The sequence below is a fragment of the Leptodactylus fuscus genome, chromosome 1 (genome assembly GCF_031893055.1).
Source record: "Leptodactylus fuscus isolate aLepFus1 chromosome 1, aLepFus1.hap2, whole genome shotgun sequence".
Lineage (NCBI taxonomy): Eukaryota > Metazoa > Chordata > Amphibia > Anura > Leptodactylidae > Leptodactylus > Leptodactylus fuscus.
This window is the reverse complement of record NC_134265.1, coordinates 71177052-71190763: the sequence shown is the minus strand read 5'-3', so window position 1 is coordinate 71190763 and position 13712 is coordinate 71177052. Positions and strand designations below refer to the sequence as shown.

General features: G+C 37.4%; 1 protein-coding gene across 1 annotated transcript in view; it reads left to right on the top strand.

The window, feature by feature from the left end:
* Nucleotides 1-12282, top strand: part of FBXL17 (F-box and leucine rich repeat protein 17) — a 506430-nt gene extending 494148 nt beyond the window's left edge. Inside the window, exon 10 of the mRNA XM_075272254.1 lies at nt 6709-12282. Coding sequence (XP_075128355.1) covers nt 6709-6846 — 138 coding nt within the window. The 3' untranslated portion in view covers nt 6847-12282. The remainder of the gene's footprint in view (nt 1-6708) is intronic.
* The last annotated feature ends 1430 nt before the right edge of the window (nt 12283-13712 follow it).

The following is a 13712-nucleotide window of genomic DNA, read 5'->3' as shown; positions in this document are numbered from 1 at the left end:
TTTTTTACTTCTTCTGGCTGTTTGTATTATTGCTGATGGGATGTTAGTCCTGAACAGTAAGCAACATTGTGCTCCAATTTCTCTTCCTCTGTGTCAGTGATGTGTTTAGCTGCATCATGCCCTATATTTGCAGTTCAGTGTCCGATCTCCTATATTATACTCATTTGGGCTTTTCTCAGCTATTTGTTTGCTGTTTTACAGTTGCTCTTGGCAGAATTACATGTAAAGAAGTATGCAGCGCTGGGCATGTAGACTATGCTGGGAGCTGTGTGACCCAGGAAACAGCTGATCGCTTAGTGCCCTGACAGTTGGATCTCCACCAGTCTGAAAATCATGGTATTAATTATTAAAACACGGATACTTTCTTTAACAAAAATAAAAATAAATAAAACAAAAAATAATAATACAATAGTGTGGAGGAAATGTGAAATTTTAGAACTTAAATTAGGGATATTGCAGCACTAACCAAAGAGTCGAGCCACATAATTGTCTCACACCCAACTAATTATTTTTATTAATCCAAGGTAAATACTTGTAAAATAAAAAAAAAGTTAGGTATCTGTCATATTTGTGTTTTCTATATTGCCTATTTTACTAGTAACAAGTTGTTGCCATTGCTATAGTATAGTCATTGCATTACTAGTGTCATTTTTTTTTATAACACTTTGCCTCAAATATATGAAAGATACATTGGCTTGCTGTGTTCCACTTCTAAGGAGCTTCGAGTCATTGTGGACTGAACACGCAAGCCTTGAATTATAGAAAAACATATAGCAAAAAATAGATTTTGGATCGTTATTACTATGATACTCTTTATGACCAAACCTCCGTGGAATTTCTTTGATATGAAGTTGACATGAATTAGAATTTCACAAGCGTCTTGAGTACTCCCAGAAAAGATCAGAGAGGATTCTGCGCTGGGTGAAGGGCTCCTCTGTTTGATTCCATTGATTACCCAACTGCCTTCAGGCTACGGGACACAGCAGAGGCAGAGAGTTATTGATCCAAATGATGAAAATAAAATGAATTCATTTCTCATCAAACTGCTATTGTTACAGCGATTTTTTTTCTAGTTCCACACAGTAACCAGCACGGTGGAAAAGCATAGCGCTCATCGGCTGGAATAAATGCCATTTTGTTTTTGCGTGCTAAATGTAAAATGTCAATTTGCAGACAATACCCGCATGAAAGTGTGTGACATCCTAATCGTTGTATGTCATTACAAACCGTCTTTGAGAAGCCATGGGGAGTTCCGTACCGAACTTTCATTTTATCTTTTTTATGTGAAATCATTGTTTATTTTGTCAGCAATTAGAGCCTCTGGTTAATTAAACAGCATGCGTCCCCTAGGCCTGCCATGTAGCACACACCCCTACCCATATTAAAGCCTCTGCTAATAATCCCAAATTAGTGGCAATTAAAAACAGTCGGTTATTTTTGGTGACGGTCGGTGTTATATCAACTTACTATTTGTAATTGAGAACACTGAACTTTATTTGACATTTGTAGACATTTTCCGCAACCTAATTCTCAGTAAGTCTGAATAGTTTAATTAAAGGGGTTTTCCCATGAACATAATATTTAGAATTGTAGACAATTAAAAGTTAAGCAATTTTGCAAATATAAACTAAATTTTTTAATGAATTTTTTCTCTCCAACCATCTTAGAGGTGACAATCTGTTCTACCTTGATCTTCTGCCAGTTGATATAACCAGTGATGCTGGACCTTTCCATGGTCTGGCACTTGTCAGAAACCCAGCCATGATTTCCTTATTGTGGACAGGAGATCAGGCAGCGTCACTACATGTATGAAATGATAACTTGGCCATAATATGGACATCATGGCTGGGATTCAGATGGTAGAAAGTTCTTGCCTTTATGATATTGGCAACTTATCAAGACAACAGACTGTCAAAAACTGAGATGACTGAGAAAAATGTTTAAAACTCTGCAAAATTTTAATTATATATATTTGCAAAAATGTTTAACTTTTAATTGTCTACAAATTTAAATATAGTTATGTTCATGGGAAAGGGCGTTTGAATTTGCACGGCATAGGATATAACTAGTCAACCACCAAGACAAGATTCTGTCATTGATACCAACATGATCAGTAGAAAACTACTGTAGCCTAAAGTTAAATCAGCCCTTAGAAACATTCTGTATCGGTTCTAAATAAGAAAATATGTAAGTTCGTCCCTTAGTCATTTTCTTTCCTTAAAGCAGACCTTTCACAACTTTACCATGATCTCCATTTATTTGCATTCTATAATAGATGTTGCGCTACTGTTTTCAGCACAGGTGAAATTTTCTCTCTAGCCTCCACCATTCCTGAGCATTCAGTGCAGTCAGTTTTGATGGCTGATACGCTCTTTAGTCTTCTATTGTCAAGTGGGTGGTCTCAGGGAGATCTTTGACACTGTCCACCTTTGATTGGACAGTGTTGGAGAGTTCAGAGTCATACCCCCTTGCCTGCTCCTTTCTGAGACCACACACTTGAGTACTGAACCTTATTGCAAAGACTGTAGGAGCTTATGAAAGATCCTTTTTTAATGACATGAGGATGACTCTTTCCATATCTCCTTAGGCTTTATTGTAGAGGGCTGAATGCATGCATGAGCCCATCTCTGTTGAAATATATAAAAATACAGCATCCAGGAGTTAGAGAATCCTCGTATTGGGTGAGAATTCTATATAGAAGGTGGAACCCACATCCACTAAGCAATATCCCATAGAAGCCTAGTATTAAAATACCCTTTAAGAAATTGTATCAGAATGGGATACCCACAATAGCAGGTATTCTCCAGATAGGTGTAATTTCAAAGTGCACTTATTAGTGAAGCTATTCATTGACTGATATTGCACCTTAAAGTATTTGTAAAATGCCCTAAGGCAAAGAATTTGATAGATATGAATTACATATAGAACCAGGATAAAGAACGGGCAAATGCACACTGTTCATTGGTCGGATTTATGACCATAAGTTAAAGAAATATTCCCATCTAAGACATATGCACAAACACATGATAGATTTCTGATGGCTGTAGGTCCTGACTAGGGTTGAGCGATCGTGTTTGGAAAAGATCGGATTCCGATCGGCGATTGAGAAAATTTCTCGATCGTGATCGGAATTCCAAACACGATCTTTTTAGGTGGAATCGGTGATCTTTTCCCACAATGCTTTGCTTAGCCTTCACACTGAGTATACGCTGTATACTCAGTGTGAAGGCTCCGCTGCAGGTCCATAGGAATGAATGGAAGCAGCCGACACACAGCCTTAACCCCTTGCATGCCGGCTGCCTCCATTCATTCTAATGGGAGACAAAACTAAACATCTGTAGTAGCTACTTACCTCCAGAGATGGCTGGTCCGGTGCCCGGTGTGTTCTCCTTCTGCCTCTTGCTGCCGCTCCACGCTGGTCTTCTCGCTGCCCCTCCTCCTTAGTGTTTAAAGAGCTAGGAAGGCGGGGCTTGTGGCTTAGGAGAGTGTGGGCGGGTATGGGGCAGGGAGACGTGACGTCTCCCCTCCCAGTACCCACCCACACTCACCTAACCTGCCCACACTCTCCTAACCTGACAGGGAGGGGGCAGCGAAGGGAGAAGAAGACTGCAGCTGGAGCGGCAGCGAGGCGAACAGCAGCGGAGCAGCCATCTCTGGAGATAAGTGGACACCAGGGGGGACTAAGTAGCCAGAGGATTAAAAAAAATCCTCTGGCTACTTAGTGATTCACTACACAGCGTGGATTCTAACAATTATTAGATTCCATGCTGTATAGTGAATAGGATTGCTTTTAAAATCCGATCTCCGATTAATAAAAAAAATCCCATTGACTTGCATTGGGATCGGAATTGGGATCGAGATCGGGTTCGAATGAAAAATGATTGGAAATCGGATTTTAAAATCGATCCTGAAAAGTCAGGATCGGCTCAACCCTAGTCCTAACCCCTTGTCTTGCCTGATGATTGGCCCTGCATGTCCAGCTCTTTTAGTTAATTTCTAATGGGGTCCCAAGCACATCCATAGACACTTTCCCATAGAAGTAACTAGAGAAAGCCAAGCATGCAGTTACTTCTCTTTTCAGAGCAACTATCTCAAAAGGTGGAATGGAGGGCTCAAATTCTGGGGTGTGGGTTCTAAATTGTATTAATCAGTTTTATATGGAATAATTTGTCAATAAGAAAAAATGGTGCAAATGGATGGATCTATCTCTGTCTTTTTGACAAACTCAAAAGTATGGTATACTAGATTTCTGAGGTCTTTGCATTCGTTGTGGACATTCAGAAACTATCCTTATGTTTCAATTTGAATAATTTTTTTGCATTAATTTTTTTGGGTTTGCTTAATCATTGTGAAAAAACTTGATTTGAATTCATCCTATTTACAGAGTGTATCCACCAGATATGCGATGCATCTGTATATAGGAATGTACTGATACACTTACTACATATAGAGCGGTTGATGGTGCCAAATCTCCCCCCCCCCCATAGGCTGCAAGCTATGAAATGGATGCCTCTGTGTCTTTTATATGCTCGTCTTTTTTTCACATATTCCGACCTTACAATTCCTCTTGCACAGTTCTAAAATAAAAGTCAAGTCCTGTCTATTCCATAGAAGACTGAATTATGGCTATTGAGAATAGACTAAATGAGAATAGTCTATAAACTGCAGTTGAACAGATATTTTCCAACAATTGTTTTCTTCAAATAATACTTCAAATATATTCTATGAAAAATAAAAAATCGTTCAATAACTATAGTTTTTTTGTGTTTTAGCTTAACCTTGAACCTATATGTTCTATCATTTTGTATATCGGCAAACGAAAAAAAGATGTCAGGATGAAAGCGAATGCATACACAAGCTGAGATTCATTGCGCATTGATCCCCTGCATCACACCAGGCTTGTGCAATGGCAGTAATTGAAGTAATCATCTCTGTTGGATGCTGGGTCTTTATGTTTAAGCTAAACAATAATTGGAAAGCATTTCTTTAAAAGTGCATATGTTTGTAAGCATTTCTGTGAACTGCCATGCGGCAAAGAATAAAATAATATATATGATCTACATATTCCGATTTCCAGCAGGGATTTGCATCACGTTCCTAAATATGTTGCTTTTTAAAAGCGCTAATTGTTTTTATAAATGTCTGTTATGTCTAGTAATGACTGTGTAGTGCTATATACAGTACAATACGCGAGATACACACTGCTATATACATCTATTAATACATCATAGTCACTGGCACAGTGTGACCCTCAGCTCAAGGACAAATCGATGACTTTTGTGTGACACAAAACAATACCAAGATTGATACTTTTGTTACACAAATGTTTATATTCTACACAAGCGAACATGTATACAAATGTAATAACAAAGAAAAAGAATTTGGTGTAATGTAATCAGATTTTGTGCGGCGCTTCGAAGCTTTTTTGTACAGGATCTAAAAATATTCCGAGATGTGTCTTAATTAGATGTTGTTTCTTTCTCTTTTTCGACTTGGATTAGCACAAAAGGTACTGATTACTTGCGTTACTTTGGCATAGTCAAGTTTTAAAATTAATTTTATTATAGATTTTAATCGTTTTCTATTGTAGTTGTATAGTATTGCAAAAATATAAGCCAAATGGAAGGGACAAAAATATACTTACAAATAATTTTTTTTTTTACTAAGAACTTTGTGGATGAAATAAAATTTTGATTCTGATCTGCAAGATTAAAATAAAATAAAATGAAATGCAAGTAAATGAGTTTGTTACTTTGCAAAACTTAGAGGTTTTTTTTTTTTTTACATGTTTCACTTTGATGGAGAGCAAACTTATTCATGTATAAAGCTTTAACAGTATAACCCTTGGTGAAACCAATAATTTATATTCATTTATATTATAATTTTTATTTTAGTAAACCATTCTCTTGCTTCTCTTAATGTTTGAGCATTGGTTCACTTTTTCTGTTTTTTTGTATACAGAGGGGCTTACTGAACACTTTTATAATTTACTTTATTAACAATTTTCAATGTTCATCCCCTTTTCTCCCCCTGTTGAAGAGTATATACAGATATAGTACATAACGGAAGTGGGTGTCACTTCAAATTGCTGTATTTTGATTTCTATACCACCTAGAAAAGCGCTTTTAATGTTGTTAGTCACAGCTCAGTAATCAGACATCTTCCTGGTAACGAGCCGTGCTCCTGAGTGTCCATCACATGACCATGGACGGTATATCACATGACCATGGAAAGTATAGCACATGACCATGGACTGTATATCACATGACCATGGACTGTATATCACATGGCCATGGACTGTATATCACATGGCCATGGACTGTATATCACATGACCATGGACGGTATATCACATGACCATGGACGGTATATCACATGACCATGGACGGTATATCACATGACCATGGACGGTATATCACATGACCATGGACGGTATATCACATGACCATGGATGGTATATCACATGACCATGGACGGTATATCACATGACCATGGACGGTATATCACATGACCATAGACAGATTTTTATCCTCTGGAAGTAAACAGAAGGAATGACATCAAACAGAGATCTATGAGAAATAGATTCAGACAACATATTGTACAACTGCTCATTATACAAATGATAACATTTCTTTGCTGAAACTGGACAACCCCTTTAATCCATGTTTTGTAATGAACTTTAACAATGTCTTCATATCTATCTCTACAGGTAAATGAAGCTACAGTTGAACAACTTGTCCAGCAATATCCCCACATCACATTCAGTACTGTACTCCAGGACTGTAAGAGAACTTTAGAACGGGCGTATCAGATGGGCTGGACACCAAATGCATCATCTATCTCCTAATTCAGTGGAAACAAAGTGTTTATTAAGCAGTTGTCATGAAAAATGCTGAAGATGGATATTTTATACCCAGAAAAGTCTACAACGCATTTTCTTTCCAGTATCTACTGTAACTGAACCGTGATACTGCTTCTGGGTGGCTTGTAAAGAATGTTTTTGGAATCTTTCCATTGTGTGAGAAGTATATTTTACAAGGTGTTTGGCTCCTGAGATATTGGCTCTGTTTGGTTGCTGTTAGTATGGATTGATATAATTTGTGTGAAAAGTGATTGTAACATGTTGAGATATTGTGTTATAAGAGCATGCCACTTCTAGTACTATCAAATTCTCACTTTTCCATATTAGTTCTAGAGAAGTGAACATTATGTATTATGAACTAGATCTGTGGGATTGTTTTCTCTCTTATTTTTAGGTTTCTGATGAGCATCCGTAATGACTTTATTGGAGATTTGAGCTTTACAATCTTCTGCTGAATAGCCTTTTTATACTTAATCCTTTCATTTATAAAAGTTAGACTTTGCAATGAGTTTGACCTTGCTTTTATTTAGAGTTACATTTCATTTCTTTTCCTATTGTTTCCTTTTAATAATTCTAGAACAAAAGGCTTGTGTTTGAGTTTGTCAGTCTTACATCTTATGATTTATTGTAGGTTTTTAAAGAGGCTATTCAGTTATTTGCTCAGATATCTAGTTGATGTGTACTTCAGAATATTAATACACTAAATTTAAAGAAGTAACTTGAAGCTCGTGAACCCAAATCTTGTAACAGGACCACAAACTATCACATGTCATCTAAAGTAATAGTCTGCTCATGTGCTGAAGAACAGACTCTGGATGTCCAAGACTTGGGTGCGGCTTTATCACCTGGACTGATTTTTGTTTTAAAATTTAAGTTTTTACTATATTTTTAGGGTCATATTCTTCAAGTCTGCTAGCTCCTTAGAGATAAATAAAAAGAGGGAAGTTTGCAATGACCACCCTCAGGGCACAAGTGGTCTACCACCCTAAAGAGACTTGGGAATATAAGTCAGAGTAACATATAGAAAGTTAATACAATTGGAGAAGATATAGCACTTATATAACTAGGTGGCCTGACAGTAGAGTTCACGATCCAATATGGATGATTAGGTCACATAAGGTGGTCTTCACAATATCTACTCGAAAAGTCAGAGTTGATTACAGCTAAATGGAAATGTTCACGCGCAGCAGATTTATTGCAGATCTCTGTTCTATACATCTGCATATGCTGAGCAAATATAAAGAGGCCGTTAAAGGGGTTTTCCTTCCAGTGACATTTATTATCTACCCAATAAGTCCCTGTTTCCAGAGATGCTTAACACTTGTTGGCCCTTTTTCCTTGACTCTGCTGTCCAGCACACCCCAAACCATCTCGATTGGGTTCAGGTCTGGTGACTGTGGAGGCCAGGTCATCTGGCGTAGCACCCCATCACTGGATTCTTTGCTAATAAGAATAATCAGGGGTCTTTTAGTTTCCCTCATAACTAGTAGCAGTAAAAACTGGGTTTTCTTTTTTAGAGAAACAGCGGTGTGATATATTGCCCGCCGGCAGGACTGCCACTCTACAATCAGAGCGGTGGTTTAAGGACTCCACCTTCGCATTAAACTGATGTAATCCATTTATGTAACTAAAGGTGTAACTAGAAAAAGCTGGGCCCTATAGCAAACTTCTGAATGGGCCTCCTGGGAATCTGGGGAACAGACATTTGGCCTGATTTCCTAGAGCGATGGAAAAATGCAGCTGTCAACGGTATCCTCAGGATGTGGATGCATAGAATCTCTGCCCCCCAGAAACACACACAGGACATCAGGATATTACAGCATCCTCCTCGCACATCCACTATCTTCTTGTTGTAGTTAGACTGTGATCTGCAGTAACTGCTGAGCTTTGCTCCAATAAGGTAGGGAAGAAGAAATAATACAGTCTTCATTGAAGGTATGCCACTGAAAACAACCTTGGATTGCCACACATATTCACTGAATAGCCATCTTGGTAAGACCCTCATCCAGTATCATGTTGGATCCTTTTTAGCCTTCTGAACTGTAGCAATTCGTTATGGCAATGATCCCATTAGGTGCAGAAATATTGGTCAATCCATTCTGCTTCATCCCAGAGGTTCTCTATAGGATTGAAATCTGGGGACAGTGAAATTCAAAGAAGCAAGGAAAACTCACTGGCATATTCCTGAGTCCAAATTTATTATACAACCTTTGTGGCAAAATGCGTTGTGCAGCTCAAAATGTCCTTTTTCCACGAATGTGAACTCAGTTACTTAGGTAATCCCTACAGTCAAAACAACCATCCACAAGTATGAGAGGACCCCGGGTGTATAAAACATTCCCCAGAACAAACATCACTTCACATCCAGTAGCCTGTTCACACTTGACCAGAAAGGTTCATAGATTCTTGCTGGCTTCAGTTAGTCTAACACCGATGACCATGCCTCCAGGTTACCAAGTCTTGCTAATAAAGTGAGCTTTCAGTGTAGGATATTACTTTTCAGTATCACAAAACAATATTATCTTGAAAAGCTGGTGATATTATGACACACATATACAATATGAACAAATATATTAGCACACCTACACGTTACATCTACAGGAGCTTCTATGATATCCCATTCTAAATCCATTGGCATTAAATTGGTGCTGATCCCCTGTTTGCAGCGAAAACAGCTTGTGCTCTTTTTGGAAGACTTTCTACAAGATTTTGTAGTGCGTCTGTGGAGATTTATTTATTCATCCAGATTAGTATATGTGAGGTCAGACACTGATGTAGGTTGAGAGGACCTACCTTGTAATCTTTGTTAGTGTTTATAGAGTTGAGGTCAGGGCTTTATATGGCTAGTCAAGTTCTTCCAATGCAAACCCAGACTTGACCATGAAACTACCAGATAGAGTCCAGTGGCAGCAGTGTCTAGCTTGGGTATCTAAGGCCCACCAGTAAAATCCACTATGTACCACTTAAAAATGTAAGTACTTGGTAATATTGACAATGTAAATAGCCATATGTTAGATTCTTTAAGTTTTGTGACAATATCTTGAAGACACTCACCATATTAAAGAATAATGTAAAAGTAAAGACTTGCTCACATGACATGTTCCATCTGTGAAACACAGTCCACATGCCAGTTGCATTGTCCAAACTGATCACAGTTGTGTGAAAGGAACCATAGTGATTATTTTGCATCCGTATATATAAGGCAAACCCTGCAGCTCTATTGTACTGAGCTCACAGCTTTATGTCAGTTTGGTACAGTAGCACTTTGGCTCTTGGAGAGCTTGTAGCATCACTCATTTTGCTGCAGTGTATTCCATTCATCTGTCCGTGGTCACTCTAAGAAATTTGAGCTTCTCATGGGCGGAACATGGTCATGTGAATAAGCTCTAAAGTAAATAGTTTATTTATGTAATTTTTTTTCCCTTTAAATATGCTGTGTGTATACCTTGATTTATATTATTATAAGGCCACGTTCACATGGAAGTATATGGTCAGTATTTTTCATCATAGTCTGTAAGCCAAAATCAGAAGTGGATCTTGTACATTGAAGAGGTGCTAATTCTTTCCATAAAAGTTTTGCTCTGTGTAGCTTTCACTCTTGGCTTTGGCTTACAAATACTGTTCTATGAAAGTGACCTAAGACTGTGTTGTTGCAAGTATTAAAAAAAGAAAACTATCTCTGTGCAACTCTTAGCAAGGTTTGTGCTAATGTGGGTGATTTAGAATGACTTCGTTTATACTGATAGACTCTGGCTGAAATTTACTAGTGGTGTCGACTATACACTGATGTGAAATGTAAAAGTGGTGCATCTTTGTCGCAATGTGGCGCATCTAGTTTGGAATAAAAATACATTGACATTTCTAGGATAAGAGGGCATAGCTTAAATGCGCCACAAAGCACCAGCAATATACAAAAATTTTGTCATATATTTTAGACTCGAAGTTAGGGACTGTGAAAAATCTAGCACATTTTCAGAATGTCTAAGTAGTTAGTAAATTTGGGCCACTGTATGATGATTTATGTCACTGCTTCTCTCTAGACGTATTGCATAATGCAGGGAAGCTGAGGCTGTGGTGGGGCCACTTCAGTTATATCTTGGCCATTATAAAACCTAGAATAGTGGTTCTGGTGTCAAATGAAAGAGGAGATTCTTCTTCTGGATTTACTTATTTATATGCAGCTGTGTTTTTAACTGATTTTATTTCTGCAAGTAATACAGATAGAAATACAGAACTGTAATCTTGGTGTCCTAGTAAAGGTGAGAATTTCATGACACTAGGACCACAGTTCTAAGTATTAGAATACCTGAATTCTGTTTGTATGGACTCCCCAGCCTAAGCTTCCCTGATTTAAGTGGAATCTAAAATGTGTAATATCAGATTTATTTTAAAACAAATAAGCATAATTGCAGTGAAATATGACTACTACCTTTTTATTAGCTCTCCTAGAAGAAATTTCTGTCTACTTTTAGGTGATGTGTCTCTCTTGACATACTATTTTAACATGATATATTGTAACAATCGTCTGCATAACCCGTTGGCTGAAATGGTCAGCCACCTTTATTTCTGCTTTATTAAAACCTCCTTCTGTGAGCTCTACTACCTTGTTACCTTTGCTTGAATTTTGCCAAGGACTACAATTTCTCATGAAACCGGTTCATTACATATCACTTCATGCTAGCAAACCCCTTGACAGGCTGTAAATCACAACACAACCACTGGGTGGCCACATATAGGATAGACATCCCATGACAGAATATTGCAGAATGTTTTATTTTTTTTTTAATCTGCTGATTTTGATCATACATCTTGGAAAATGTTGAGCAAAGAGAAAACATCAAAAAATGATACATACTTGCTTGGAATTCTTTCTAACAAGACTTATTTTCCTAGCAAAGGGACAGTGTCTGATCACCAGGGGGGCAACTGATGCATTCCCCATTGATCATGAGAATGACTGTCCCAGAGTCGTGTAAGTAAATAGAACAGTAGTTTGCTCACACAGCCACCACTCCGTTCACTTCCGTGGCACTGAAACTTATCTATCCTGTGGCTGTGGTATATATTGTTAGTGAGAGAATCCTTTTAATCTTGCTTTTCGGTTTTTATTCATACCTATTTTTCATTATTATCATTATTCATTTCTTATAGGTCACTGTCCCATGTTTCTTTTCCTGTATTCATTATATGCAAATATGGTTGACTCTTACCTGCTTGTGTACATACAGACCTCAACATGCTAGACATGAGTTTTTTTCCCCACTTGCATAGAGTCATAGAAATGGTATTTCCTGGAATTAAATGAAATATGTCTACTTTTATTGCACTGGTAAAAACTGACTTTATATTATGATGTACCAATGTAAACTGGTAATAATCATATTTAAAATGTATTTTTCAGTCATTGAGAAATTAAACTATTTCCGATCCTCTGTGTACGCCTCCTCTTTTATCACTACAATTGTTGCTACTGCACGCGAAGGATCCTTTTTATGATGCTGGTTTTTGTGGTTATGATGCCATGATTTTATTGCGCACTAATGTCAAACTAATGGACCTGATATGTTCATCTTGAAAAGAAAATAAAGTAGTATCAATATGGTTGTGGCATCTACATTGGAGACTTTTATAACTAAACAGGAATTTTGAAACACCAGCATGTATGTGAACCTAGCCTTAATGGCCCAAAATCTGTAGCTGCAATAAAGGGTGCAAAAGCTCTTTGGTCTGTAGCCCTTGGATAATCCTTACTTTGAACCTAGATGAAGGAGCTCTGCACGCGTTTCTCTCCATCAATTGGATCAGGTACATTTTTGACTGTATTAAATTGCTATGTTCTAATGAATAATTAAAACATCTACCTAGAAATCCAAAGAACATGAATCCTTATTTCTCCAGACTCAACTTGTTGAAATGTTTTCTTTAGTACAACAGCTTAGATTTAAATTTCTATTAATATATAATAATATATAATAAATGCATATGAAACATACAGTATTTAGGAATTTTTAAGAATCGTTTATTGACAAAATATATAACGCAAATGTCTGTTGTCCCTTTATCATCTAGTAAAGTATAGCACACTACTTTGGACGAATATATAGGTGTATATAACAATGTCAGACCTGCAAACACATGATATTCTCGAATGTATATTTTCAGAGAAAAATGCTTTTTACTATTTGTTATATTACTTTCCTCTTTCCCCTTACTTATAAGTAGCTCTCTGATGGATCTGGTTACAAAGTGCCCATAACCTATGGAGAAGGTGAGGAGTGAGCTATTGGAGGGAGACAGAAGCAGAGAGACACAGACAGAGAGATGTGGCTGCAGCTTCTAGTTAGGGTTGTATCTCACCCATCACTAGATTAACAGATATACTGTTAATTTGCTATAGGATGTCCTCCTTGCCATGTTTTTAGGGTGAGCTGCAAAGAGACAGGGCATCAGGATTGCTTCTTATTCATGTGTCCAAATATATACTGTATACCTTACCAGCTATTCTCTGCGTACTAGCTAAAGATAAACTGATACTTAGCAAGGGTGAGAGCCTGCAGAGGGGCTGAAAAATACCATATACAAACGCTCCTAATGTACACACGACAGCTTACACCTGAAACTACAGGTACACTTTAAGAAACACCCATCTAATTTACATGAATTGAAAATGCTTGAACACATTTGCCATATTTTCAACTGCAATGTTTTACAATTGTGGCGTATTAGATGCCATATGGTACACACATTCTTGTTCAAAAAATAAAAAAATAGGTTATTATCAAATGATGGAAAATCAGAATAATGTTGAACTTTTCACATAATTCAATTTTATCTGAAGCTGACATTCTTGT